The sequence below is a fragment of the Chelonoidis abingdonii genome, chromosome 21 (genome assembly GCF_003597395.2).
Source record: "Chelonoidis abingdonii isolate Lonesome George chromosome 21, CheloAbing_2.0, whole genome shotgun sequence".
Lineage (NCBI taxonomy): Eukaryota > Metazoa > Chordata > Testudines > Testudinidae > Chelonoidis > Chelonoidis abingdonii.
The window spans coordinates 8,921,873-8,949,798 of record NC_133789.1 but is presented as its reverse complement, the minus strand read 5'-3'; the positions used below and the strand labels follow the sequence as shown (position 1 = coordinate 8,949,798).

Here is a 27,926-nt window from a genome sequence, read left to right as displayed (position 1 = left end):
CAAAGAATGACACGTTCCTGCTGCTGGGAGCAGAATCTGTCCATCGTACCTGCTGAGTAACAAACCCCCTCAGCTCCAGCCTTATGGGGCTCGGTTAATGCAATATAAATGCAGTGAAATTCCTCTTTCCTTATTAACGGGAGAGGCAGGTGAGCTGTGAGATGGATCAGGTCTAGCAGTGTTGGGAGAGCAGGGTTGTGTTCTTGGCACTGTCACTGACTCTCGCCTTGGTGTGGCACCATGTCCCCGCTCTGTGCCTCAGTTTCCCTTTTGTGAAACAAGGATCAGGTTACCAAAACCATTATAAGGCTATTGAGCAGTGATATTTGTTGCTGTGCTACACACAGTGGCCACTAGGAACTTCTCTGGGAGAGAACTCTGCTCTCTGGTTCCTATTGCTTGAACTAAAGGAGAATATCCATTCGCTGTTAGCAGTGTAGGGTGTCTGACACATAGGTGAGCTGTTCCAATACAGTCCTGCAGAGGGCACTGCACATATACAATAGCTGGTTCATTACGGTACTAATCTGCCTCACAGACTTTTGACAGCAGCATTTCAGCCTTAAGTCTGCTTTGCTGGGTGACCTCAGGCGAGTCATTTTTCCCTCCGTCTCAGTTTGCTGTTGTAACATGGGGATTGTGGCACTTGACTGCACCCTCTTCCAGCGCTTTCCACCCCTAGGTCCAAAGCAGGCTTTTCCCATCTCTAGTCTCTGCAGGATACATCCTGGGGCCTCACTCTTTCCCCTGATCCTGACTGGGGCAGAGCGCCCCCAAATGCTTGCAAAAATCACTGGGAGCTTTGGCTGAGAGGATCCCTTTGATCTGGCCCGAAGAGCCTGTTTCATGAAACCAGCTCGGCACCCCAGCCCCGCCCCAAATCACTCACTGACTCAAGGCTTCTCGGTGGTGCTTGGCCCTGGGAATTCCCAGCTTGGGGCCCCCAAACTCTGTGCAAGGGCGTGTGACGCTGGCCATGTGGTGTGCACGCTAAGGCTATTTCCAATGAAAGGACCCCCGTCCCCTTTGGGGCATGGGAGAGCGGTGCATAGGCTATACCCGGCTGGGCTCTCAGGAGTGCCATGGCATCAAGACACTCGGTTTAATTGCTGCCAATTTCAGTGCTCAGCTTCCAGCTAAGCTGCATTAATGCCTGAGGGCTGCAGAGGTTTAGCACGGAAAGGCCAAAAGGCCCCATGTTATCCAGCATCATTCACTGCCTTGGAGCCTCACATTAGGCTGCCTTTTGCCAGCCCCTCGGGTCTGGCTGGAAGTTGGCTGGGATCCCAGGGGTTGATGGGGTGGGATTGGTTCCCTCACCCTTCTCCCTGCAGCCAAAGCCACTTGAGTGCCCCATCGGCAATATGCAGCATCGAAGGGACCTGAGCAGCCTCGGAGGGATACAAGTGCCAGGCTGAAGGGGGGCCCTGCCATTAGGGTTGAAGTGTGAGGGCAATGGGAAGGGAGCAGGACCATAGACATTTGGGGGGGGTGGGATGAGGAAAACTCCCAGACTAGATTACCAAGGCCTGGGTACCCAAAAGCAGGCAGGTGTTGTGATGCTGACCAGCACCATGCCAGATGGTTAGGTGCCTTGGAAATCACTGTTAGGTGCTGATGCTCCTCTACCATGAATGTGGAGAGAGAGGTGCTGTTGGGTGTGGCTGCACAGTAGCTGGGAACATGACTTCCTGGGCAGGTGGGAAGACTCTTGTTAGCAGGGTGCAAGTCTTTGGAGCAGAGAGACTGGATCCTGGGCATCCTGCATCCTGGGTGAGTGCTCTAACCACCAGTCATTGTCCTGCTTGTGCTCTCTGTCTCTTCCCCCTCCCCCCCGCCAATTCTTCTCCCTCGGAGTCATCTGGGTTAGAGAAGCAGGAGAATGACCCTTCAGCCTAGCAGTTACAGCACCTGCCACTAATGTGGGAAACCCAGGCGCCCACATTAGGAGTCAGTCCTCTGCTCTAATGACTCTTTAATTGGTTAGCCAGAGTGTAACAGCTTCAAGAGGAGAGAATGGGGGAAGCCCATGTCAGAATACCGCAGTGTGCAACAGTTAGAGGACTCACCTTAGAGGTGCCAGATCTCTGTTAGAACACAAGAATGGCCACACTGGGTCAGACCAATGGTCCATCTGGCCCAGTATCCTGTCTTCCAGCAGTGGCCAATGCCAGGTGCCCCAGAGAGAATGAACAGAGCAGGCAACCATGGAGTCATCTATCCCATCATCCACTCCCAGCTTCTGGCAATCATTGGTATGGACACCCAGAGCATAAGGTTGCTCCCTGACCATCTTGGTTAATAGCCATTGATGGAGCTATCATCCAGGAACTTGCCTAATTCTTTTTTGAACCCGTTCTACTTTTGGCCTTCACAACTTCCCTTGGCAATGAGTTCCACAGGTTGACTGTGCATTGTGTGAGGAAGTACTGTACTTCCTTTTTTGTTTTAAAGCTGCTGCCTATTAATTTCACTGGGTGACCTCTGGTTCTAGTGTTGTGAAGGAGTAAATAACCCTTCCTTATTCGCTTTCTCCACACCGGTCATGATAGTATAGACCTCTCTGAGACAGGATACAACTCTTCTCTTCTCCAAGCTGAACAGTCCTAGTCTTTTTAATCTCTCCTCATATGAAAGCTGTTCCATGCCCTTAATCATTTTCACAGTCCTCTGTACCTTTTCCAATTCCCATTTCTTTTTTGAGATGGGGAACGCAGAACTTCATGCATTACTCAAGGTGTGGGTGTACCTTGGATTTATATAGTGTCATTATGATATATTTTCTGTCTTATCGGTCTCTTTCCTAGTGGTTCCTAACATTCTCTTCACTTTTTGGACTGTCACTGCACAGTGAGCTGATGTTTCCAGAGAACTATAAATAATGACTCCAAGATCTGTCTTGAGTGGTACCAGCTAATTTAGACCCCATCATTTTATATGTATAGCTGGCATTGTTTTCCCAAGGTGCATTGCTTTGCATTTATCAACACTGAATTTCATCTGCCGTTTTGTTGCCCAGTCTCACAGCTCCATGAAATCTCTTTGCAGCCTGCCTTAGACTTAATTAATTGCACAGATCCCTTATCCTTAGGGGGAGGGGGGCTGCACTGGGGCACTCGAACCCAGGGTCTCCCATCCCCAGTAAGTACCATAACCACCGGGGTGAAAGTTATGAGGGATTTTCTCTTCCTCTTCTGCTCCCCTGGCTCTTTCGTGTGAACTCACTTGAAGGGTCCAATCTGGTAGGTGGCCTCTGAGCAAACCTACTGGATCAAGCCCTGTGTGTGACTTAGGCAGCTGTGCACCTATCTTCCCTGGTTTGTGACTTGTGCTGGGGCTTAGTTGGGAGGTGAGTGTTGCCCACCTGGGGTGGGGGGGCAGCCGTGCACATGCTCAGAGGCAGAAAAATCAGCATCTAGGGAATTTTTACTTGTAGAGTAAACTTGTGTAGAGTGAGTTTTTAGGCAACTACCAGATTCATTTTGTGTGTTTCAGTGGAGCCTAAAACAGAGACATAGGCATCTAATTTCTTTTGTGCATCCAGGCCCTAGTCCTCCTGTTCCCACTCCCTGGCCAACACACCTGTCCCCTAGGGATTCCTCAGTAGTATGGAGAAGCCTGATCTCAAGTGACTTCCACTCCCAATAGATCTCTGGCACTTCCAGATTCCAGCCACTGCTGCCAGATATTTCCTTGATTGGGTCAGTTTTCCTCTGCTTAATTTCATCCCATGGCCCGTGCTCCTTTGAGTCACTCTAGGCAAAACATCCAGTGGGAAGGTGTCACACAAACATTTCCGTGTGTGTGTGAGCTTCCTTCCTCACCCTTTAAGTTCTGCCCCCCTGAGTCCATGTGAGGTCCATCCCACTGCGAGGAAAACCTGTGCTCCAGCCCAGGTTACTGTTGCTGCCGCGCTTTTGGTGAGCAGTAGGTGTGGGATCTGATGGGCCATCTGTGCTGAGCAGGGGAAGAATGGTCCCAGCTTTCTCGCTGGTTTCATGTTACTGGGATATCTTTAAATGGTGTGAAGCTGTAATGGCACCTGTGCGCCAGAAACCTGATGCTCATTACCCAGAGCTGTGTAAAACCGCCAGGCTCTTGCGTCCAAAGCCAGCTGACTGCGCTGCTGTCTCGGGAGAGAGAGGCAAAAGGAGGCTTGCAAGTGTTTCAAATGGCTCCCGGCTTTACCTGCTGGCAGATGCTCAGGTGGGCAAGGATGGTGCTGGTACCCACGACTTGTTCTTGGGCTGGTCAAACATTTTGAATTTTTTCCATCGGAAAGTGATTGGATGAAATTGAAATGTTTCGTGGGAACGTATTGATTTTGCCAACATTTCAATGGGAAATTACCCGTGTTTCATGTCAACTTGATTGCTTTCAACTTCAGCTTTTATTAATGAGATGATCTATCAATCAAGTTGAAATGAAGCCTTTTGGTGTTTCTGAAACAAACTTTTCAGAATTCTCATGTGGCAGGAAATGTCAACATTTTGACTTTTTGCTCCAGTTCGGGATGTGAAAGGCAGCTATAGGAATGTAGGATGATCCTGTGGAATGGAGGTTCAGTCACCTGTAGCCTGTCCTGGATGGGGACTTGGGGAGAATGAGGCACACACACCCCCCATTTCTAGTAGAGGGAACTGTTAGTCCAGGTCAGAGTTCATAAGCAGATGCAGATCTAGGCAAACTTATTCACCCTCTTACCCGCCGCCACACACACACACACACACACAATGTCAGGGAGGGGGATAGCTGTCAGGGATTGGACAGTCTGGCCTAGTAGTTAGAGCAGGACCCAGAAGGCAAGCAAAGAGTGGGAGCAGAGCTGGAGTGGGACAGGAGCTGGGCTAGGAACAAGGCTGGGACAGGAGAGACCGGTGTAAGCATTGAGCAGCTAGCGACCTATTGCTGAGCTTAAATGCAGACCTGTTGGCTCCTTGCAGCCGTTTGGGCTGTTCTGCTGCAGCCCGGCTGGGCTCATTAACCGGCATGAGGGCTGCACTGACTGCACCCTCCAGCACAGCGGAGCTGACCATGGAGGGGAGGAAGATGAGGAAGTGGATAGTCGGCTTTGCCACCTCTTGTGACTTCTTTCACTTTGGCTGAGCTGGAGCCTTCTTCATCATGATGAAGAAACTCCAGCTCCCTAGTGAATCTGAGCCCTCCTTGATTGGCTGTCCACCCCATGTGCCCGCCTCCTGGGGCAGAGCAACCAATCAAAGCTGCTACAGGACGCAGGCAGATTTTCTCCCCCCCCCCCCACCTCCCAACCTGAAGCTATTTTCACAGGAGGGGAGGAAGAACCCTGCAGCTCAGGGCAGCTCTGCTCCATCCTCCTGTAATGTGAGCAGCATCTGCTCCTTCCTTCTCTGCAAGGCCTGGCCTGGGGCAGGGGAGAGGGGTGAGGAGCCCTGAGAGCTACAGGAGGCACAGAGGTGGGGTTTGGGGGGGGCTGGACTGAGGAAGGGCCAGAGTGGCAGAATAGATGTGGAGGCAAATGGCTGAGGGTGGGGCAGAATTGATTGGAGGGAGGAAGGGGGACAGGACTGATTTGGTGGGGGTTGGGTGGCAGAATTAATTACTGGGCAGAGGGATGGCAGATGTGAGGGTCGAGACCCTCCCTGCTGCTTTTTTCAAACCACTTTAAGAACTGTCAGGGAAACTGTGTGTACACACACTGCACACGGCCGCTGAGGGGAGGCTGTCTCTACCTTCACCCTTTCTGAGCCCCTCCCTCACGTTGCCAAACTAGGGGAGGATCACTCAGTTTCTGCCCCCCTGCCCTTTCTCTCGTGATCTCTATCTGCTGCTGCTCCACTGTGCTATTTGCGGGAGAGACCCCTGGCAAGCAAGCTGGGTGCAATCATGAGGAGGGGGCAATCTCTGGGGAGAGATGCTTGTGTTGCCTCAGGAGCCCCAGACTCAGGTGCACCCTGGAGAACTGCTTATGACTGAGGCATGAGAACCCCAGCCCCATTCTCATGCCTCAGTCATAAGCGGTTCTCCAGGGTGCACCTGAGTCTGGGGTTCCTGAGGCAACACAGGGGGGTTGAGAATCCGAATTCCTCTCGTCCTGCCCCAGCCCATACCAGAGGCAGTTTGTATAGGGTTGTTGGCCAGGGTTCTTTATAGTGCCATCTGCCCATGGCGCTGTGCGTGCTGAGATTTATTGATTAGATGAATCCCACTTGCTTTGCAAGAAATAAGTCTCTTTATCTCCATGGTGTAACGAGGGTGTTTGAACATACAAACAGGCCCATCCAAACTTCTCCGAGCCTGTTAGGACTCTGAGGCTGTGCCATGTGTCCGCGGAAAGGTCATTGCCCCTAGATTCACATTAAAGTCTCAGCTTTGGCCCTTGACGTGTGCTCGTGAATGGTTGCCACTGAATGCATCCTAGACTATTAGGAGTCAAAGATTACTTCCTAGGCTGTTCAGGCATATGGACTGAGTGAACAGGGGCCCAGCCTGGGAATCCAGATTCCTGGCTCCGATAGTGACCAGCTAGGTGAGCTTGGCTAATTCACTTCTCTGTCCCTTTCTTTCCATATCTGTACCAAGGAGACAACGATACCTACTTTGGGAAAGCGCTTTGAGATCTGTGGATCCATATGTGGAGAATATACAATGATATATTGTATGGTGCACTGATAGCATGGGCCTGCTTTATTACCTCAGTGGCTGTTTATGCTTATTCTATGAGAGATTGGTGGCCACTAATGGTTATTTATTTCCAGCGGGGAGTAAGCACATGAACCATCATTTCTGTAAAATTGCTAGAAGGCTATTTTGGTGCTAAACTAAACTCAACATGTAGATCTTGTTAGTTTCTCCGTCTGAACATGTTTTCCCTGAAGATACCTGATCATCAGACAGGGAGCCTGGCTGGCATTTAACGTTGTGAATGCCCATTAGTTGCCCCGATGAGATGGAAAATCAAGGAGGCAAAAAGTAACAGTGAAAGACTCAGCCCATCCAGTCCAGCCTTCACCATCTGCAAATGCTGTCTCGTTGGGAGAGGCCTCGGGGTGGGCCCACTGCAGTGGGACACATGGGCACTGAAATGGGAGGCCTGATTTTTTTTTTATTTTTTATTTTATTTTATTTTGACGCTCTCTGCATGGCAGGTGCTAGGCGGTTGGGAAAACCTAGCCCCGCTGGTGGGCGCTGAGCACTAGAATGACTGGTCCCGAATCTTTCTCCCAGTTTGGTCCCACTGGGATCTTTCACCTCCATGCCCTTGCCAGCTCGTGGGCTCTGTTATATAACCCTGATGTAGATTTAGCTACTCTGCCATGAGACTCTGCGGATTAAAACCAGGCTGGGGAGCGGGGACTCAGTGATAACTCCCGGGGGCAGATTAATAGCTTGCTTTTTTTAATATTCATAACAATGCCGCTTTTGTCTCCAACTCCTGGAAAACCCTGTGTCCCGTTGATTAGTTTAATACTGGTGATACAGCCAAATAGATTAACCATTCTAGCTGCTGCAGGGGATAAGCTAGTGGAGGGGGGAGGAGGGCAGCTCCTATTATGATGATATTTTTATGTTATTAAATGTTTGCCTTTATCAAGGTTAAGAGACAGGAGGGGCTGGGAAACTCAAGCCCCCTATTTATCTACAGTAGCAGGCAAGGCCAGGCTTCTGGCTGGCTGGGGGTGGGGTTAACTGATCTGGGGGCCTTTGGCCTGCCCAGGTCAATAGCAATTGAAAGGGGCTCTCACAGAGGCCACCGATTGGCTGAGAGGTAAAAGGAGCTGGTGGATCTCTGTGCAGTTCCTAATGGACAGGAGACCACATCCAAGCCCTTCCCATGGCAATGGGGCCTCTGTCCTTGGCCAGAGACTCAGTGAGCCATGGGGACTGAACTCCTCCCCATGGCCTGGTGTGGCCCCATCAGGTTGGGGCCGAGGCGGGTTAGGAAGGGACACTGCATGTGGAGGAACTTGTGCTGCTGCTGTGCCCATCCTGTGGATAAAATCAGGGCTCTGGTCTCCGGGGCAGTTGAGCCAGAGCCTTTCCCAGCCTCCTCTCTGATCACAACGTCAGAGACATGAATGTTAAATAAACAGCAGGGCGGCAGCCTGGGGCAAGGCCACCCACCAGCCGTGACCCGGCCTGAAGAGGGAGAAGGTTCCATGTGGTGGTTTTGGCAATGGAGTTGAGGTGGCCGAACCTGCTCTGCACAGCTTTCCTCCTGCTCCCATGGGCTGCGCTCTTTGTCTGTGGCAGATGGGCCGCACTCCTGCCAGCTTTCACCCACTTCTCATGCCCCTCCTGCCAACCCAGCGCTGCTGTGGAAATACCCTGCCACTGCCTGCACAGCAGCAGGTTGGCTTCTCTTTAGCTGAGAGAAGTGAAGCACAGAGAGAGGCCCCTGCCCGTTTGCCCCTGAATTGTGGTGCTGTGTTTCCAAGAGGTGGACACTGGGATCTAATCAAATGTCTTGAGTGTTTGCTATGGCAGAAACGCTCCTGGAAGAGAGACGTGTCTTCCTGTAGGGTTGGCACAATCCAACCCAGTCCGTGAGTCCATAAACAGTTTCTATGGGCTTGGTAAAGGCTCAGTGTGGAGGATGCCCTCTAGTGGTCGTTAAAATTGTAGTATTTCTTAGTACAGGAAATGCCTGTTGGACTATACTGCTTAGAAGCATTTCCACGCTGGAAAAAGTCCAGATGTCTTAGAGGAAGGTGCGAGAATCCATGTAATAGACAACAATGTGTAACCGTCTTATAGAAGATGTTGCAGGTGGAGGTAACATTATGCCTGAAGCAGGAGTGTGACTCTGGATCTGTGTGGAGAGGGAATGATAAAACATGGTGAATTGTTTGCTGCCAACACCAAAGCCTCTGGGGCTGATTCTGACTCGCCCAGTCTGGTGTAAATCTGGAGTAACCCCCTCCTAAGTGTGAGAGCAGAATTGGCCTTTGTTTTGCAATTTCCTGTGTGTGTCTGTCAGGCCCACATTATAATTCTATGTTGTAGCTGCTCACGCTTCTCAACGATCAAAACAGGACGGAAAAGTCACAATCAAGGAGAAATTAACACCTTTACACACCCCATATGTGTTAGACAGCAGGGTGGGTGTTGCATGGGAAGCTGTGATTACATTCCTGTTAGAAAAGCTGTGGAACTGCATTTCCAACATGTGCAAGCAGGAGCAAATCTGCTTTCTGATGGGCTTTGTCCTAGAAATAAGCCAACTTGTTTGGGATGGAAAACAAGGACTGATCCAAACCACCTCCTAGAACTTGCATCCTTTCTTCTATGAGAAGAAGCTGGATGGATGCACAGATTCAAAGACCTGAAAGGACCACTGTGGTCATCTGTGTTGTTCAGGAAGTCAGACTAGATCATAGACTCTAGGAATTATTTTGGGGAAGTTCGATCTTTCGGAAAAGCAGCCAATCTTGATTTTAAAAATCGTCAGTGATGGAGAACCCACTGCAACCCTTGGTAAATTGTTCCAGTGGTTAATTACTCTCATCATTAAATATTTACACCTTTATTTCCAGGCTGAATTTGTCTAGCGTCAACTTCCAGCCATTGGATCATGTTCCACCTTTCTTTGCTGGATGGAGCCCATTATTAAATATTTGTTCCCCATGTAGATACTTAAACTGTAATCAAATCATCCCTTAACCTTCTCTTTGTTAAGCTAAATAGATGGATCTCCTTCACTCTGTCACTCTAAGGCAGGTTTTCTAATCCTTTAATCATTCTTGTGGCTCTTTTTTTAGCCCTCTCTAATTTATCAACATCCTTTTTGAGTTGTAGGCACCAGAAATGGACAGTTTTCTTGCAGTGGTCGTACCAGAGCCAATACAGAAGTAAAGTAACCGAATTACTCCTACTCAAGATTTCGCTGTTCACACATCCCAGGATTGCATTAGCTCTTGGCCACTGTGTCGCACTGGGAGGTCATGTTCAGCTGTGTGACCACTGCCTCTATACATCCTGCTTTCCATTGGGACAGGAAATGGAAGAACTGAAGCACTGTGGTGTTTCTAACGTGACCTGAATCAGGAAGCACTTGGGGCTCTCCTGAGAATGGCATGTTTGCAGCCTAGTTTCTAAATCATGGAGCTAAGCTTAAGGGAAATATCAGCTGCTTTAACCCGTGGAACAGAAACATTGCACCTCTCGCTGCTACTCATGCTTTCCCTAGTTTTGTTTCTGGTTCATATCCTTTTCCTCTCTGTGCTGAATTGCCACTGCCGAAGAATGAGTGAAGTGGCGGTGGCAATTCGGCGGCAGGTCCTTCTCTCCACCAGGGACTCAGGGACCTGCTGCCAAAGAAGCGGCGGTGGTAGAGCTGCCACCGACGTGTCGCCGATCGCAGTAGAATTGCACCCCTCCACTTTGCCTCTGATCCCAGTTAGGCACCTAAATAAGGACCAGTTAGAGGCAGCTCATAAATGCTTAGACCAAGTATATTGGCTGGACAGAGATTGGGTGGATAGAGAAGATATAGCTGGATAGCCAGCCAATAAAGGGTTAGATGAAAGGAGCGCGTTGGTTGGCGGATAAAGACAGAACTTGCTGATTCCCTTCATTAGTCAGCCTTTTGTCACCCACAGCGCCCCAGCAGGTCCCCAAACACAGGCTCCCCAGAGCACCAGAGGTGAAGGAGATGCTAACTGTAGCTGGTAGAGATTGCTCTGAAGTGCTAATGAGACATTACATCAAGCAGACGGAGCCCAGCAGGAGATGGGCAGGCATAGCGGGGGAACAGAGTCAGACCTGGTGGAGGATGAAAGTTAAAATAAGAGTTGAGCAACTTATTCCAAGAGTTTGAGGCGGGGGGGAACTGTATGTGTGTGGAGCAAGGAGTCTGGCCTCATGCCATGGCTCTCCAGGGGCCTCTCCCCTTCCAAGCGGGAAGGGACTACCACTTCCTTGTTCTCTTTCCATCCCACACAAACCAGTAGCGCCTGTAGCCCTCTATCCCCAGAACAGGTAGAGAAGGGGCAGTGCTGGAACAGGTTTTCTCGCACATGCTGCTCCACCAACCTGGTGAAGAGGGGAAGCCAGGCTAGAGATGAAAAGACAATTCACTCCCCAGGGCCCGATCAGTCCTTGGCCGCTCCACCAAGCCTGCTACCAATGCTGCCGTTCATGCATGGTGGTTTGTAACCTAGGAAGTGGACTTGGACTTGGACCCACCTCCTGGAAGAGCCAACACCTAGGAAGGACTCTTGGTTCATCCCAGCCTGGACTGGATTTAAGCCAGTGATCTCAAGCCGAAGGCCTCTGTCCCCATAACCACAAGCTTGGTATCAGCTCACTTTCCAGAGAGTGTGATGTTAAAGTCATAGGAAACCCTCTCCCCAGTAAAGGAGCAGAACCCTGTGGTCTCTGCGGCAGCATCCCTGGCTGGGGATGGGAGTGTGGGTTCAGAGAACAAGAGCTGGGCTCCAACTGCCAGAGCAGATGTCAAATACCTCAGGGGGTGTCTTCTCTTGTGGTGTTTCAAGGCCAGGGGAAGCAGGAGGTGTCAGATTCTGTGGCTGCCTGAATACCCAGGTCCCTGGGGTCACAGACCCCTGCGGTAATACGGTTTGGATCAGATTTGGATAAACTTGCAAACATGGGGCTGTTGCCCTGTTTTTTTCCACTGCTCCTTCTCTTTTTCAAAGGCCAGCGCTGTGCTTTCCCTCTCCTCGCTCCCTGATTCATTTTCCCCCTCCAGCCCATCCCCCATCTCTCCTCCATTACCCCTTTCTGTTTCATTCCCCTGCGCCCAGTGTCCTGTCCTCCTCACTTCCTTCTCCCTCCTTGCCTTTCTACCCCCGGCCCCTGCTCAGAGTTAACTCTCCCCTGACTGGAAATCTCTCTGCGCCTCTCCTCTCTCTGCACCCTGCTCCATTAAGTCTCCAAGAGCTGAATTCTTAAACACACAGATTAATCTCCAGGACATCTGCCTGTACCACCATAAATCACCTGCAGGCACACCCCTCTGGCGCTGATTATGCCGCTCTACCTAGAGTCGCGCCGATCCAGGCCCAGATACAGAGTTATTGACATTCTGTAGATGTGATAGTGGATTTTTCCATTCAGCATATTCCCACAGCAGCTCAGCGCCTGGTCCCCATGCCACCGGCCAGATGGCACCCGTGCTAGCTTAGGAGCAGTGCAGGGGATTCCTTGCTGCAGTACAGGGGATACTCTTGTGACAGCTGCTATCTTGGCAGACGCAGAAGGGTCTGACTTGGATCCTACTGAGTTTGTAACGGACTCTCATCCTCTGCAGGGCGGGCCTGGAGCACCCGCTCACCAGTGGGTTATACACTGCTGCATGCCTCCACCCTGAGCTGATCTCAGCCAGCAGTGTCCCAACTGCGGATTTGCCTGCGGGCCTCTCCACCTGTCAGGTGCAGAGCCAGCGTTTGGGCCAGCCACAACTTAAAAATGGTGCAACCAACTCAGCTGCAAAGACCAGAGGGCAGATTCTCAGGATGACAATCGAGGGCGCGAGGCTGATTTACATACCAGCTGGCCTGAGGATTCTCTCAGCCCAAGCACCTGTTGGGGAAATGAGGCCCCAAAGGCAGAGTGAAAGGGGCTGGCCTTAGCTAGCCTCTCCTCTGACAATGCCACACCTCCCTAGAACTATTTCCCAAGCCTAAATCCTGGGATTTGACTTGATGGGAGGAGAGCTCCCACCCCAGCTGCTACCACCAAGGCAGCAGAGCCACCCTGGCCAAAACTTAGCCATGAGGAAAGCCACAAGCGGCCAGCTAGTTATTAATGGATCAAACTCTAGCCTGGTGGGGTAGGCCTGGTGTGACGAAGTGGGACTGTTCTTAATGTTTCCTCTGAATACTGTGTGGGTGCCTCAGTTTCTGGCCGACACTCTGTCTCCTTGCAACTAATGACCTGAGCCCTTCCCCCCCCTGCAAGGGATGCTAAAGGTGTGGGAGAGCAAAGAGGTCAGGTCACCTCCTGACCCGGAAAAAGAACTTGGCAGAGAAGGAGGGGGATGGAGAGGGTTTCAGTTTGGAGCTGGCTGGGGATGGGAAGTGACAGCAGACGGGGTTATCTGGCTTACTGGGCCCTAGAATGGACCTGTTCTCTGCACCTACAAGCTCTGTTTTAGACAGTGTTCCTGTCGTCTAATAAACCTCTGTTTTACTGGCTGGCTGAGAGTCACGTTGGACTGCAAAGTGGGAGTGTGCGCAGGACCCTCTGCCTTCCCCAGGACCCTGCCTGGGCGGACTCGCTGTGGGAAGCGCACGGAGGGGCATATGCTGAATGCTCCAAGGTCAGACCCAGGAAGGTGAAGCCGCGTGAGTTTCTTGCCCTGCAGACAGTCTGCTCTGAGGGAGAGGAGGCACCCCAAAGTCCTGACTGGCTTTGTGGGGAGCAGTTCCAAAGCATCGCCCAGGAACTCGTGACACCTGGCTCCAGAGCATGCAGTCCCAGAGCTTGGGTGGTGGAGATTCTTCTTGCCTGTGTTTAGGGAAAGGAATGTGATCTAGTAATTAAATGTGACGCTGGATGTCAGGACTCCTGGGTTCCCTTTTTAGCTCTGGGTAGCTGTGGTGTTGGGTGCTTTGAGCTGGAGCCTGGGACTCCTGCGTTCTAGTCTCGTATATCCTCTGGGTTCCTCCATTTCTCCATCTGTAAAGCGTGGCTGATACTCACCTATCTGCCAGAGTGGAGGGACAGCATGAGCTTATACCTGCGAGGGCCTTTGTGATCCCTGACCAAATGCAGGGCAAAGTATAATTGTCCCTGCCATCGGTGATGCTGGAAAGGCCAGCAGAAGCACAAGGCATCCCGTTCCAGCACTGTGCATTCTGGGAGCTAGGGACCCTTGCCATCTCCCCTCAAGCCCACCTAGGGTGGGTAATGGCTGGGCGAGCTTCCACAGCGCCTGCTGCTGATTTGGGATAGAGACACGTGAAAGGGAGATCCCAGACCATTTATGCACTGCCAGGTTCGAGAACTTGGTTCCCTGTGCCACCCCTTCCGGCACACCCACTGGTGCCTGAGCAGGTATGCCCTGCTCAACCTGGGGCAGCTGCTTTCAGCAGGGTGCTGCTTCCGCTCCTGGGATTGCGGGGGGACAAGCACACCTGCCCATGCTGGTGTGGGGTGTTTCCCAGTCTGCTCGTGCTTGGGTATAGTAGCACAGGCTCTGGCCTGGGCCGGGTCTCTCCCTGCTGTGACTCCACTGCAGGCAGAGAGGAACTGGGCACGTCCAAGCTTCCGGCAGCAGTTCTCTGCCACAGCCCATTAGTATATTCTTGCGCTGCGTGACTTGAGCCTCAGTCGGGCTCAAAGCCGGCTCCTGATATTTCAGGCAAAGCTTTTGGAAAATTCCTATTTGCCTTTCCCCTCCCCCTTTTCCTGCCAGGCATGGAGAGCAGCAAAAGGCTGGGCAGCTGCACCGGTCCCCTGCCAGCTGGGAAATTCAGAACCACTCCCAACCATGCCGGCACCCTCCTGGCAGTGGGGGCGAGGCACAGACATGGCTCAGTGTTTGCGGCCAGCTTGCATTTTTGTGAGGCTGGCACAGCTGTGACATTTTGGGGGCAGGAAAAATGGCTGGCCATCTTTGGGTTTTCTCCTGCTGTCCATCACTGGGGTCTCAGAGCACCTTCCATGTCAAATCACCAACAAGAACACAGTCCCTAAGGTGTCTCATGGAATCTCTGGCCCCTTCTCCCTTTTCAAGGGTCAAAATGCTGCTTAGGATGGGGAGATTTCTTGGAGGGGGGGGGGGAGTTTGTTGGTAGGCGTTTGGCACAAAGGTCCCTGATCCCAACCCTGGTAATGCTGGGGAAAGAGCACACAGCAAACATGGGAGTCCAGAAAAGGAATCTGCTAATTTAAAATGGGCCCAGAAGTGAGTGTGACCTTTGAAAGCCTATATTGATTATTCTGTTACAGGTCCCTCGGCTTCCTGCAGCACTGTAAAGCCCTCCCCCCGCCCCTTCTGCAAATCTGCAGTTTGCCTGCACTTCTGATCCACGGGTCTCCAAGCTCTTTACAAATATCCATGAGGCTCACGGGGGGAGAGCGGGGCGAGAATAATCTGTTTTACAGGCAGGGAAACTGAGGCACAGGCAGAGATTAAGAGTCTGGTTTTCAGTGATCGGTGTCTCACTGACATCAAGAAGCTCCGTGCACTCAGCCTCACTGTGGCACTCAGGCCAACTTTCCAAGTGCTCCAGCCCCGATGTGTTCAGCCCCCAAGCGACTGGTTTTTCCCCAGAGCCCAGTACGGAGGTGCAATAGTAGGTGCTTTGCAAAATCTGGCCCCCAGCTGCCAAACCAAGCCCACTGTGAGTGCTGAGAAGAGAGCCCAGCAGCCCTGCCATCCCCTGCAGAGAGCGCTATATTCCTGGCTCTGGAACAGTGGCTGATGGGGGGGGAGGTCTGAAACGGGGTCTGGCCCAGGCAGCTGCTTCTCAGCCAAAGTGAGGCTGGGACCCTGGGAGAGGAGGGTCCTCCTTGGGTGTTCTCGCTAGGTGCGGACGGCCCTGCCGGGAGGGATTGCTCTGTGTCTATGAGAATATTCAGCGGCCAAGCAGCATCTCTGCTCACACAGGTGGTTCCCCTCCAGCGGCCTGCTTGTGAGATTGAGAACATCCCGGGAAACCACCATGCACTGCTCTGTGCCCTGCCTGGGAAAGGAGATGCTGGGCCAAAGGCTGCTGAAGTTGGTGGTATGGCAGGGATGAATTTTAGCCTGATGCCCAGATCTGAGCTGTTACACCAAATTCAGGCTTGATGTGAGCAGATGCAACTCCCACTGCTTTACCGCAGGGCTGGCTTGACTCTAAGGGTCTCTGCATTTTGCAAGGACTAGCTGAGGCCTGTAACCAGGGGAATATTGCAGCTACCCTCTGACCGAGCGTGACACATCCTGTCCCCAGGCCTCTAATCTTTAATCTGGGCTGGGGCATCAGGAGGGGTTGAAATCATTTGCTGCCCAGGTGGTTGCATCTAGCCCAGAAACCAGGAGACTTGCTCCCTGGGAATGGTCCACATGAGCCCTCAAACCCACTGTGATGGGGACAGCCTCCCAGTGAGCAAGGGGTTAACTACAGCAACCCTCCTCCTCCAGAGCCCCTCCAGATGTGCAGCAGGGTAACAGGGCAGTGGCTTGCCTCACCTAGGGGCCTGGTCCAACCCGTGCACGGCAATCTCTGCGCAGGCAGGAGGATTGGGATTGGGACAGGCACCGAAGAAGGTAGACTAGATGGATTCAGAATTCTCCCCTGGATCTCATAGGCTGCACCAGCTGCATATAGGGACCGTAATGGGCTGCAGCGACTTGGGGGAGGATTTCCCCAGCATGGAAACTGTCGTGCTGGTGTAAGCGGCTCTGTGCTACCACCCACACAGACCCTGGTATAGGAGGAGAGCCGGGGCATGTTGTGTCAGAAGGGCGGGTGGGACTTGGCTCCCCAGGAATTCCAGCTGGCGCAGCAGCCTGGACGTAGCTGGCGGGAGTCTGACCTAACTTACCCTGGCCCCCAGCACAGGCAGAATCTGGGCAGCACGAGGGTGACTTGCAGCATCCCTACCCAACCAGCCCTCTGGGCTGGGAGGAGAAGGTGAGTCCTGGGCTCCAAGGGCCGGGTGCTGCCTCCCCCAGTTTCCCGTCTCCTCAGCCATTTCCCTTCCCTCTTGCTGCTGGGAGCCGAGAGAGACTTTCTCAGGAAGTCCCTGCCAGCCTGGGGCCCAGATGGCGCAGTGCGAGCTTGTCTGGCAGGGAGAACCTGTGAGGAGTAACCAGCGCCTGCCATGTGCAGCTGTGGCATCTGGCTCTTAACCAGTGAGCACCCAGAGCCAGAGGTGGTGGGGATAGGGACAATCGGGCAACTCACTTGGAGAGCTGGGTGCCCCTGGGCAAGCGGGGGTGGGATCAGTTGAGTGTCACGGAAGAGGACAGAGACTGGAGTGTTTGCGGAAAACACAGCCCCCTGTGATCTGGTCTGTCCAGCCCACGGGGCCCAGACTGTGGCCTGCTTCACCAAGGTAAATCCTGGAGGAGCAAAGACCCCCAGGGCTAGTGTCCAAGCTGGGACTTTCAAAGCTGCCTAAGAAAATCTGGCGTGGAGAGTTAGGTGCCTAAATACTTCTGAGGATCTGGGCCTTGGATTAATGAAGGTGCAGATCTAGGTGCCTTTAGAAAGCTCTGCCCTGCTCTAAATGGCTTGTTACAGAGAGAGGGGGGAGAAGAAGAGAGGAGGAGAAACAAAGGGACCCTGCATTTCTCCCAGCTCAGCAGTTTCCGCTGAAAGCTGCTTTCCTCTCACTAGTCTGTTCTTCTCTCTTCTCCTGAGATCCCAGAGTCACTTCCAGGGGCAGCATCCGACTCCCCACTAGACACCCAGCAAACAGCTGGTCCACCTCGGTCTGAAAGGACATGCACCCTCCCTCTTGGCTCTGCTCAGTCTGGCACCCTCTGCAAAGGTGCTGCAACCCAGGCACCAGACTCAGAGACGGCTGGCGTGGGGGGGAGGAGGGGGCATTGCTCCAGCTCCATAAGGTGGAGGAGTCCCCTGCCCGCCTCTCGTCCTCACCTAATCAGGCAGCAGCCTGGTGTGAGGTCCCTAGTACCGTGGGGTGCAGCTGGATTCCAGTGCATCATTTATAGGAGGTAGCATAGTCTGGCCTAAATTACACCATCGCTTACAAAACGCTGCACAGGGGACTGGGAGTCAGGACTCCTGGGTTCTGTCCCCAGCTTGGGGAGAGTGTAGCCTAGTAATCAGAGTGGAGGGAGGAGATGGGATCAGGTCTCCTGGGTTCTGTGCCTGACTCTGCCCTTAATTCTCTTGTGACCATGGACCCCGTCTCACTCTCTTGATGGGGATACTAATATTTCCCTCACTTTGTAAAGTGCGTCAAGCCCCCCGGGTGAAAGATGCTGTTTGATTGCAGAGTATTATTGTCCCCGCTGGTTGATGTTTTTGGGAGGAAGAATCTTCATTATGGATGATACCTGATCGCAGTTCTCTTGGTCAGTGTTCGTTGTTCATTAGTATTCACCACGGGCTGGTCATTTTCACACACGGGGCATTAGTGGACACTGTTGGTTTGTTTTTCATGGCATGTGATTAGCGGCTCTGTCGGGTGGCTTTGGTTCTCATTGAATGGCTAGAAACATTTTAAAAGAACTAAGGTAGCTAATGAATCTGGTCCCTTCTGGGTTGGAATCTTCCCATGCGTCTCCATTCAGGCAGATCTTTGAGATTTCACAGACGTTACCATGCATACCTGGCAGCTGTACTCCTGCACTTAAACCACTTCAGTACTGTAGTGCTTCAGTGTAGACATGCTACAGCGATGGAAGAGGGGGTTCTCTCATCCTTGTATTTAATCCACTTCCCCGAGAGGTGGTAACTAAGGGCTTGTCTATGCTGGGAACTTATATTGGCATAGCTACCTCTCTCAAGGGTGTGAAACAGCCAGGCACAGCTATATTGACTATAGACAGCGCTAGATCGACAGGAGAATTCCTCCATTGATGTAGGTACCGGCACTGCCACTTAGGGAGGTGGATTACCTTGGCTGATAGGAGAACCCCTAGTGCTGTCTACACTGGAGGTTAGGTCGACTTAACTATGTTGCTCAGGGGTGTAGATTTTTTTCACACCTTGGAACATTGTAGCCGGGTCAATTTAACTTTTGAGTGTGACTTGACAGCCCAGCAAGCCCAGCGCTGCTTTTTAATTCATAAAAATATTTGCAAATTAGGGTGGATGGTTTGGGATTTTTTTATTGACTATTTCATCAGCTCTGATTCTTACGTGACGAGCCCGTCCCTTGAAGTGGATTTTGCTCTTGACAATTCCAGCCCTGTCTCCCCGCCCACCTCACTCTCTAAATGGATTTAACTGATATCTATTGAAAAAAAGAATCCCTGCTGTCTGGCCCTTTAAAGGGATTTAACTGTGTCCATTGCTTTCCCGTTCTTTTGTGTGTGTGTGTAACTGACGTCAGGGCAGATTTGAAAGTTCTGAGATGCCGGCCATCTGCTCCTGATTACAGAAGCCTGAGCTCTTTAAAATTGCATGCAGAGAGGAGATTGTTCCCTCCCCTTTCGCCCAATGGCTGGGAGAAAGGGCTAGGGGGATGCTGGCTATGCCAGGGAATGAAGCTGCCGATAGGAACATCAGCGCAACACGGTGCCTGTTGATGTGCTAATCCTCCTTGCCTGTGAACTGCTCGCCTGTTAATCGCAGAGCAGAAAGAGGGAGATAAGGAACCAGTGCTGTACAAAACAGAAACTAATTGCCACTGAGAGAGGCTTGACTGCTTTCTGCAGACCCCTGCCTGGGCGAGGGTTTGAAGAACAGGAGCATATTCTCTCTCTCTCTCTCTCTCACTTGCCCACCTCCACCATCCTATCTCAAGCACAGGGAGAGACTGTGGCAGATTTTCTCAGACTCCACTAGCAAGTGCAAGAGCTTCAAATCCCCAAGCGATCCAAGGAGGAAAGCCGTCCCATTGGGGCTAGCGTGCTGATGGGGTTTCCTGTTGCCCAAATGTGCCCAGGCACATGAAGATGGATGATGCCAGCGCCGTGCTGCATTGTGTTGGTGCATTCCCCTCTCAGGATAATACTAGCATACGGTAACACAGCAGCTTTCATCCCAAAGGATCCCAAGGCATCTTATGGATTGCACACCTCCAGAGCACATGTAGAAATGCAGCTGCTTCTAGGGCAGGGCAGCTGTTTAACACCGCAGCTATAGGACACCCAGGAAGTGAAGCAGAACTGAGCCCCACCTCCCAACATTTCCTTCCAGGCTGGGAATCTTCCAAGAGAGCCTGTTCTCACCCATTGCCAAACAAAATATGAAGCCTTTCAAAGGTCACCTAGCACCAGGCACGATTGCATACCACCCTAGGAGAGGGCTGCCATAAGATTTTAACTGTAGACTCTCTTCTAGGTCAATTGCAATTAGCCTTGTAGAGTATAATCGGCAGGAGAACTGTCATTGCAGTGCCATTTCATAGTGGCCCAGCATGGAATTGCAGTGGGCATTCGTGATGCCCTGGCATGGAATCACAACGTAGTTTCATGATGTCTTAGCATGTTATTACGATGATCCTGTTGGGATCCAGGAAGTGGGCGTGTTATTGCAATGATGGTTAGCAGGTCTATACAACGCAGCTTTATGACGTCTTGGCATGTTATTACAAGGGTGTTAAGCATCTAAGGGATTGGCAAGCAATGACTGTGCCACTTCCTGGGGCCTTAGCATGGGATTAGTATGTATTTTAATGGGAAAGTAGGAAGTAACTAGAATGGTACTGAACACGATACTCGGCATGTATGGCTTAGTGTGACCAGACAGCAAGTGTGAAAAATCAGGACGGGTTGGGGGGTAATAGGAGCCTATATAAGAAAAAGCCCCAAATATCTGGACTGTCCCTATAAAACTGGGACATTTGGTCACCCTAGTATGGCTTTCCTAGCTCATTATTCTCCGGCTGTCTCTCTCTGTCACGGATGGCATACTTGCATCTTCATGCTGTGATACCAAAATCTTTTCCAGTGCATTTTTGTGAGGCTGCCTGCTGCTTAGAAGTGGAGTTAATGACCTGACCCCGACTCCAGGCCCTGCTTCCATCTGTGATCGGGGATGGCTGGCTAAATAGCAGACCGTGAAGAATGGTATGCTGAAATCATACAGATCTGGGTCACCTCGTTACACGGATGATGTTTGACTCCAGCATTCCATTTGTGTGCGTTCTGCTCTCCCAAGACGTAGTTATCCAGTCTCCGTGCCAGATGAATACAGCTTGTCAAATGCCATTGTTATTAAAGCCGTACATCTTGCCTCACCGAAGGAAACTTCTCTCCCCGGAGCCACTGGTTTATTAAATGCTGACAAGGCACTCCCAGCTTGGTTAGACAAAGAGGGAGCCAGGTGCACTGCATGGATCTTTGTTAGCCTGTGTTTGAAAAGCTGCCTGCTGAGTTACAGATTCAAATATTTGTGACCCTTCAGGATAAAAGTGTTTAAATGCTCATTAAACTCAGATACAGGAGAACAGTTATTAGTCTTATCTAGTGGCTCAAGCGAGGCTCTGACACAGAGTCTCTTGAGACACTGAGTGAATCAAGGCTCTGTGCTGCCGTTTGCAATGTGGCAGTGTAATGATCTGGCAAATGCATGTATGCCCCGCTCCCGGATGGGGTCTGAACAACTCACGGGCTGACAACTGGACAGCAGGCGAGGCCCCAGGCTTCAGGAGCAGGAGGATCCGAGTGCTAATCTATCCCTGCTTCTGTTCTGACGTTCCTCAGTGGGGGGGATGCTGTGTCATTGCACTGCCCCAGCAGAGGACCAGGGACCAAATTGAGCCTCGAGAACCACCGTTTGGTCCCCGCTGGCTCCAGGCAGGAAGAAGGCTGCGCCAGCCAGCCCTGTACCTGGCACAGCTGCATGGCCACTGTGTTAGAGGGGGTGGAGCCAGGCTGTGCCCACTCCTACCCCATTGGCACAACCAGACTGGCAATGTGGGTACCCGAGGCTGGGCAGGACATTTCTCCCACCCCACCCCACCCCCCGCTGCCCTGCACAGGTGTGTAAGGCAGCTCACAACTGAGCCCTCGGAGAGGAGTGAACAAGTAGACAAATGATGCACAAGGCTTGTTTTTAATTAAGGTGTTTAATTTAAACCGATACTTAGAGTTGCCACCGTTCTTGCATGGCAATTAGCTCTTTATTGATTATGAACCGCAAGTCTCAAGAGGCTAAATGATTACCGATGAGCTTCATATTTTGTTCTGAATTTTTAATTCCCAATGCTTAAAGTGTTAATTAAAAACTAATGAACATCAATGAGTGTCCTGGAAACAACCCGTATACGTCAAATCCGCATTGGCTAAGACACTCCACGTAGGGCCACATTTTTAAAAGAATTCGGGGCCAGAGCCCCAAGTCCTCAGCGCCAACAGCTGGAGCCAGATGTTCAAGAGCTCATTTCCCAGTTTGTACTCAGCACTTTGAACTCCTTAAAAAACACATTTTTCCTCCCAGATCACTGATAAAAATAGCCTGGAGCTAAGAATTGATCCCTGTGGGATCCTACTAGACACGGCCCCATTTGATGATGATTCCTCATGAATGATTGCATTTCAAGATCCATCAGTTAGCCAGTTTTTAATCTATTTAATGGACGCCATTTTGATTTTGAATAGGGCTAACTTCTGAAGCTGAATGTCGGGCAGGACTATCTCAAACTCCTGCCAGAAGTCTAAATGTATTACATCAGCGCAATTACTTTTATCAACCCAGCTTGTAATCTCATAGTACAATACCCAATTTGCTGGCTAGGCCCCGTTGTCCATGAATCCATGTTGATTTGGTATGGATTAGTTTCCCATCCTTTAACTCTTTATTGATAGCCTGATATGATATGGACCTCTAATCAAGAGAGGGTTGGAGGAAGAGACTTGTGGCATGCAGATAGAGACCGAGAAAGGACCACATCAGTGTAAATCAGTGGTTCTCAAACTATTGTACTGGTGACCCCTTTCACACAGCAAGCCTCTGAGTGCGACTCCCCCGACAAATTAAAAACATTTGTTTATATATTTAACACCATTATAAATGCTGGAGGCAAAGCAGGATTTGGGGTGGAGGCTGACAGCTTGCAACCGCCCATGTAATAACCTCACCACTGCCTGAGCCACTGTTTGAGAACCCCTACTGTAAATCGGCAGATGGCCTTGCTCCATACATCTGCACACTGTCCTCATCAGATCAGCAAGAACACACGGGCCTTTCCCCAAAATCTTTTCATTTCTCCTCCCTGACTTCACTGTCCTGAATCATCAGGGAGCATTGCTGCATGCTGTTAAATAAGTGCTACGTTCCACCCCAGAGGTGGCTGCATTTTGATAGGAGGTGACATGTATCTGGTCTGTAAAGAGCTGTGAGATCCCTCCCACAGGAGATTTGGTGCTGGTGGAAATGCCTGATGCTTTCATTTCTCCTGCATGTCTCAGCCCAGCTCCCCCTGTCCTAGTGGCTGATCCAGAGTGCCTTGAAAAATGAGCTCTGTGGCTTGTGCAAGGCTGGAGGGCTGCAGCGGGTATTGTACTGAGGCAGGACTAAATCCTGTCCTAGTTACCTCTCCTCATCCCGCTTCCTCCAGCCCAGCTGGGGTAGCTGCTGTGTCTTGGTCCTCTAAGAGGGTGTGTTATTCCCTCTGCTCCCATTGGACAGCAGTGCCATTCCTGGGCTAGGAAAATAGCTGCTTCTTTCTGCTTGGCCTCTAGCAATAACCGTCAGGTGGCTAGCTCCTGACATGGGCTATACCAGCCATGGCAGGGGTGCCGGGGCTCTAGACGGGGCGGGGGAGGACTGGAGGCTGCTGCAGAGTGGGGAGTGGTAAGGGCCTGGCTGGGGAAGAAGGGGCTTGGTCTCGGGGTATCTTGATTCCTGGTTTTCATTGGCTGGTGGGCAGCAAAGGGGATGGATAATGAGTGGGAAGAGGGGAGGGTGCTGGGGGAACTTTGGGGAAGTGGAGGTTGATATGGGATGGGGAGAGAAGGCGAGGTGCGTAGGAGGGTGGTCTCTGGATGGAGCTGGGGAGCCCGCTGAGAGGGCAGGAGGGGATGGTGTGGGAGGCATGAAGGGAGGAAGCTACGGGTGACAGCTGATCCTAATCACCCTGCGTCCTGCATCCACATCCCCTGACCCTTCATGCCCAGCTGCGTTGGGCTCCAGTTGGTTTGGGCACTGGTGTTCCCAGCAGCCGCCTTGCTGAGCAGACATGGCTCTGTGGGAGCCCTGCGAGGAGGGAAGAGCCCATGGGAGGAGAGCACGGTCTCCTTGGAGGCAGTCCCACCTCAACCTCACCTGGTCTGAGCCTCTTCCCATCTAGGCATAAAGAGATAAAGCTCAGGGATGAAGAGCCTGATCTCCTCGGGCCTTGTGAAAAATCCACTGCCCCAGGGGAAGTTATGCCTCTACCGAGCGGGTCACCCAGCCACAGCCAGCGAGTGCTGCACAAGGCAGCTGCTCATGCCGTGTCCTTAGAACAGGAGGGAAGGGACATGGATACCAAAAGAAATCACCGTCCAGGGGAGCAGGTGACCCATGGGCGATTGTGCATTGCTGGTCCCCCTCCATGTCCATTCCACAGAGGGTATGAGGTTCTTAGAGCCCTGGCCAGGAAGCCATGCGTGACCAGACAGCAAGTGTGAAAAATCAGGATGGGGGTGGAGGGTAATAGGAGCCTATATAAGACAAAGCCCCAAATATCAGGACTGTCCCTATAAAATCGGGACATCTGGTCACCTAGCTGTCTGCCAAGATGGTGGCTGTCACAGGCAGAGTTGCTGCACTGGCAAATGCGTCTAGCAGCCCCCACCCTCCTGTCCTGCTGTTTATCTGACCCAGCCACTGCTCTGCCACGGAGCTTCCTGCTGCACCCCCAGAGAATCTGCTGCCCCTTCCGACTGCTCGGAAGGCGCCGTGGGTCAGCATCAGGCTGGCACCTGCAGCAGCCTGCGGGGAGGTGAGTTTGGCTTGTTGCAGGCTGAGAGCGCGCTGCCGGCCGGGGGCTCTGGTAATGTCTGAGCTCAGCTTGCTGGGCTTAGTTGTCGAATGGGAATGCCCAGCTGTAGCATGGGGCCACCCTGTTAATACCCAGAGGGGACCCCGCCCTGGTGTTCTCTCCTCCCAGGTTTTAGGGCATGAGCTGTACTTGGTGGGGGGTGGGTTGCAGTGGTGGTGGATGCTCTATATTCCCCTCCCCCTGCTCCAATTTGACCGCTGCTCCCTGTCCCATGGCAGCGTCGTGCCTGCGGTGTCTGGTGGACGTGGTCCCAGTGAAGAACGAGGAAGCAGCCGTCATCATGTTCATCCTGAACTTTGAGGACCTGGCCGAGCTCATCGCCAAGAGTGCCAGCCGGAGTCTCCACCAGCGACTGTCCCAGGGCTGGCGCCAAGGTGAGCGAGAGCTGGGGTCCCCAGGTGGGGATGATGGGAAGGGCAGGGGATTGTGTGGGTTCCACTTGGTGAATCCGACCCTGGAATTTTCTCTGGAACTCAGAGGTGCCTGAGCCATGGGGTTGGTGACCTAGTTTGGGGTCTGAACTCCTGACCAAGCGGTGGCCTCATTGCCCATTGGCTCTGGGAGGTGGCGTGTTGCCAAAGGAAGATCTTGAAGACTTTGGCGCCGTGGAGAGCGACTCCCCAGCAGTGATACAGCAAGACAAGGAAGCAGCTCTGCAAAGGGACGTGTCTGGAGCCTAATCTTGCTGGCCAAGAGGAAGCTGAGTCTTGGGGATCCTGAGGCAGAACCATCCCCTGGAGGAAGCCCTCCTTTTAGACCTCCCTGTCCCTTTGCATTCGCCTCCGCCTGTGTGTGCACACGGTTATACCTCGCCTAGATGTGTCCTAATGCCCCAGCTTCCCTCAGAGGGAACTGGACCTCCCCACACAGTACCTGTACCCCGCCTTGCCTGTCACCCAACCCTCCCCGACAGCTCATCCACCCCCACCTACCCAAACTGGGCCTGTGCTGCTAGCATGCCAGGCCTCCCCTGTACCCCCATCCCTCCCATCCATTGCCTGTGCCCATACAGGAGCACATCTGTAACTGCCTCGCATACAGCCGCACCTCCTCTCTAGCTAGCTTTCTCTAGAACTTGCCCATACGTTGCTTATAGCTGTATTTTCCTGTCTATACGCCTCACCGTCCTCTGCCTCTGTACATACCTGCAGCTATCCCTGTGCCCTATATACACTCTGTACATACTCTGCTTCTAGCGAGGTACCGCTATTAAAATACAGTATCTATGCTTTACCTGTACCACCAGCCCCCTGTCCTCTTGCCCTCCATGGATTGCCCTTTCTTCCGGCACACTGCCTGGAGACAGCCTCCTGACCGGCATCACTATTGCTCTTCCACCAGCTGGCACATCTGCTGCCGGCCCTGTGTTCGTCCACGGGGCTCGGAAGCTTGGAAGGAGGTCAGGATTCCCAGTGAAAGCTGAGTCAGTGCCCCCCCACCCAACTGGCTAGGCCATCGTCCTAATGTTCTCTCGGGTTTAATATTGTCTGTTGGTTTGGAGAGATGCACCACGGCATGCCAGCCTCAGTCTCTGGAAACAGATACTACCGTCAATTACCTGTAATGACACTAGTCTTGATGCTATCCTGAGGCAGGGGGGGGCAGATCTCATGCTTCAGAGTATCAGCTGATCTGCTGAGGGCTCAGGATGGATTCTCTTCCCCTCGTGTGGCAGCGTGGCCCAGCCAGCCAGGTGCCTGATGGGGAGCTGGGACGAGGGGGTTTGAAGTGTCCGGCAGTGGCTGCTGTCAGTCTGTTCCGTCACTGGGCTCTAGGGCTGTTTGGGAACTCAGAGCAGCAGGCTGATCTGAGACCTCAGCGTTAGGGGGCAAGGAAGATTTTGGAAGCTGAGTCCTGTTTCCCCAGCTCACCTCTTGCTTAGCTGGAGTGACCATGGATTATGTCCCTTCCTTGCCCTGTTTCCCTCAGCGCTGATGTGTGAGGTCCGATGTCTCACGAGTCACTGCATTCCCATTGCTTCCTTGCTGGGGCTCGGAGTCAGGAAGCAAGTGCCCTTTGAGATGCAGGCACAGCACTGCTGTGCATTTCACATGATGATGGGGGGTTGGTCCTCCTCTCAACCTCTGAGGGGCAGGAGGAAGTGAAGGTCTCTGGGAGCAAGATCCCAAGGGGATGAATTCTGTGGCTGATATTTTATGCTTACAGCAGAGTCCCACAGGGCTTGGCACTGTACAGACACAGAATAACAGCCCGCGCTTGTCCCAAAGAGTGAGAAGGTCAGTAAGGGCCTGGAGAGATGAAATGATTTGCCAGAGGTTACACAGCAGCCCACTGGCAGCGCCAGGAACAGAACCCAGGTCTCCAAAGTCGTTTCCATCTTCTCTCTAATCTAAAATATTTCCAGTCTGGTGGATTGTCCATCTCTGTGAATTCCGTCACCCCTTGGAGAGAATATGTATGTAAAATCCAGCAGAGCTGGTCAAGTTCCCCTGGGGTCAGGAGGCGGGATGTTGCCCTTTAAATATGTTTTTGGACTGAAGGTGTTTCACTATATTGCGTGTGTGTTAAACTTCCAGCCAGTTCTGCAAGCGGGTTTGCTGGGTGGTTGCATATGCTCACACTACGTGGAATCACTGTGAATCCGTATGGCAGCAGGTGGGGAGTGGGGTTCTGGATTTGTTTTCCTCTCAATAGGATCAGCTTAAGCGAGTCTCTAAAACACACCCTCAGAAGGTGCGAGCTAGAAACATTTTTGTCCAATACAAATGTAATAGGGGGCTACCCCGGCAGGTGGAGGTCGTATGCGCAGCTCCTGTAATTCTGAGGGGACAGTGTAATGAAGTCTTGGACCCACAGTGTGAGAGACCAGGGACGCGTCACAAACTCCATTCGGCTGGCTCCTGGCTAGACACTAACGCTGCTCTCCCCGGCACAGCCATCGTGTCCAGTACTCCAGAGCTCATGTGCCACAGCTCCCTTTGGAAGGCCAAGATCAGGTATCATTTTCAGAGCATGTTAGTTTCCTAAGAAACTGACAGCCCAGCACATTTTGCATGTGTCTCCCCCTTCCCTCGCATAAACAGTCCGTCTCTTTCTAGTGCAGCCCTGCTGCGCTGCATGGCAATCACGCCTGTCTCACCAATTAAATACGTTTGGTGCTAGGATGGGAGCCACCCTGGGAGTGCCATGGGGCTGCTTATATGGCCCTCTGAGCCAGTGCTGAACAAACACTCCCAGCAAGGGGTTAGGAGCCACCCAGGGGCTGTTTTCCAGCTGAGAAATACACCTGGGCTGTCGTGGTTGTTCAGGATCCTATGGTGCTTTCCACGTGAGTCTGGCATCCCGCAAAGATTCCAGCCTGGGTAATTGCAGTCCCTCCCCTAGCCTCTCTGGGAGAT

The 27,926-nt window shown here is 52.2% G+C and overlaps 1 protein-coding gene across 1 annotated transcript in view; it reads left to right on the top strand.

The window, feature by feature from the left end:
- The window catches only part of KCNH6 (potassium voltage-gated channel subfamily H member 6), a 94,011-nt gene that overhangs the window by 18,768 nt on the left and 47,317 nt on the right, over window positions 1-27,926 (top strand). Inside the window, 1 exon segment of the mRNA XM_075059777.1 lies at window positions 24,786-24,941. Within this exon segment, the coding sequence (XP_074915878.1) occupies window positions 24,786-24,941 (156 nt within the window).